General features: G+C 67.6%; 1 protein-coding gene across 1 annotated transcript in view; it reads right to left on the bottom strand.

Annotated features, from left to right (window-relative positions):
- Positions 1 to 57: 57 nt before the first annotated feature.
- CHC_T00009118001 (Amidinotransferase) overlaps positions 58 to 1,357 on the bottom strand; it is a 1,710-nt gene continuing 410 nt past the window's right edge. The window contains exon 1 of the mRNA XM_005710548.1: positions 58 to 1,357. This exon is cut by the window's right edge and continues 410 nt beyond it. Coding sequence (XP_005710605.1) covers positions 58 to 1,357 — 1,300 coding nt within the window.

Raw genomic sequence — 1,357 nt, 5'->3', positions numbered from 1 at the left:
ACGTACCCCCACCCCCCTCCCCCCCCTCCAGCCTTCCGCGCGCCAAACAGCCAACCGCTAGTGCAGCTCTGCGATGGTGCACCGCACGCCTCCACCGCCGACGCGCTCGATCGTGCTGATATCCGAGTGCACCAGCCTCGCCGTGTGCTCCAGCATGACCTCCCTCTGCGGCGGCGTGAACGCCGCGTGCGCGCGGCTGGACATCACCATCACCTGCTCGCCATAAAAGCTCTCGACCTCGAGCACGTTTCCGCAGAACCGCTCCATCTGCCCGTGCGAGATCTCCACCACGGCGTGCCCCGTCTCGCGCAGCCGCCCGACCACGGCCGCCCGCTCGCCCGCGTCCGCGATGCTCTCCGCGCACACCACCGCCACCCCCGTCCCCACCGACATCATCACGTTGGTGTGGTAGATCGCCCGCGCGTTCCGGTCCGTCGCCGTGAACGCCACCAGCTCGTACCCCATCACGCGCGCCCACATCCGCGCCAGCCGCACGTCCGAACGCTGCGACAGCGCCACGTAAGCCACCCGCTGCACCCGGTCCAGCACCAGCGACCCGGTCCCTTCCAGGAACGCGGGGCGCCCGGACCTCTCCTCGCCCGTCAGGTCGTACACCTGCGTGTATCGCCCCGACTGCAGCAGCCGCGACACCAGCCGCCGCTCGGTCCTCCGCGTCTCGTCCTTCATCGGGTACAGCACCAGCGTGCACGAGTCCCCGGTTTCCAGGTTGGTGTGCGTGGAGAACGTGTTGTTGGGGAAGCACGCGTCCGGCGTGTTGTGCCAGTCCTCGTGCGTGAACAGATGCACCAACGCCCCGACCCCGTCACGCCGGTCCGTCAGCTTGTCGTGCAGTCCGGCAAACTCGGTCAGCACCTTGCGCCGCAGCACCGCTTGCTCCTCGCCCGCGGCCCCGCCCGCGTCAGCTCCCATGAAGTGGTTGTCCGCCGCCGCAGACGCGTTGAACTGAAACGCCGTCGGAGCGCACGCCAGGAGATGGTTTGTCGACTGCTGCGCCGGGATCTCCTTGGTTCCGTCCTTGAGCTTCTTTAGTTCCTCACGCGTGTCCACGGGCACCACGCGCAGCCCGCTTGCGTGCAAATATTCGATGAGGTCGACATCGTTGCGCGCCAGTTCATACCCTCCCTCGCTGCCCGCCTTGCTGACATACTCATTGACAAAGCGGCGCGTGGTGACGCTGGGCTTGACGACCTCCTTGAGCACGGCGACGACATCATCCGCGACGACGGCGAACCAGTCCTGCAAGCTCTCGCGCTCGCCGTTGCGGTCGAAGACGTCCTTCACGGCGGCGACGCGGTGGGGCGGGGCGGCGGAGTCCGCGGGTTCAAGGATAAAAGAT

This window comes from Chondrus crispus, genomic scaffold (assembly GCF_000350225.1).
Source record: "Chondrus crispus Stackhouse genomic scaffold, scaffold_62, whole genome shotgun sequence".
NCBI lineage: Eukaryota > Rhodophyta > Florideophyceae > Gigartinales > Gigartinaceae > Chondrus > Chondrus crispus.
This window is presented reverse-complemented; position numbering and strand designations above follow the sequence as displayed.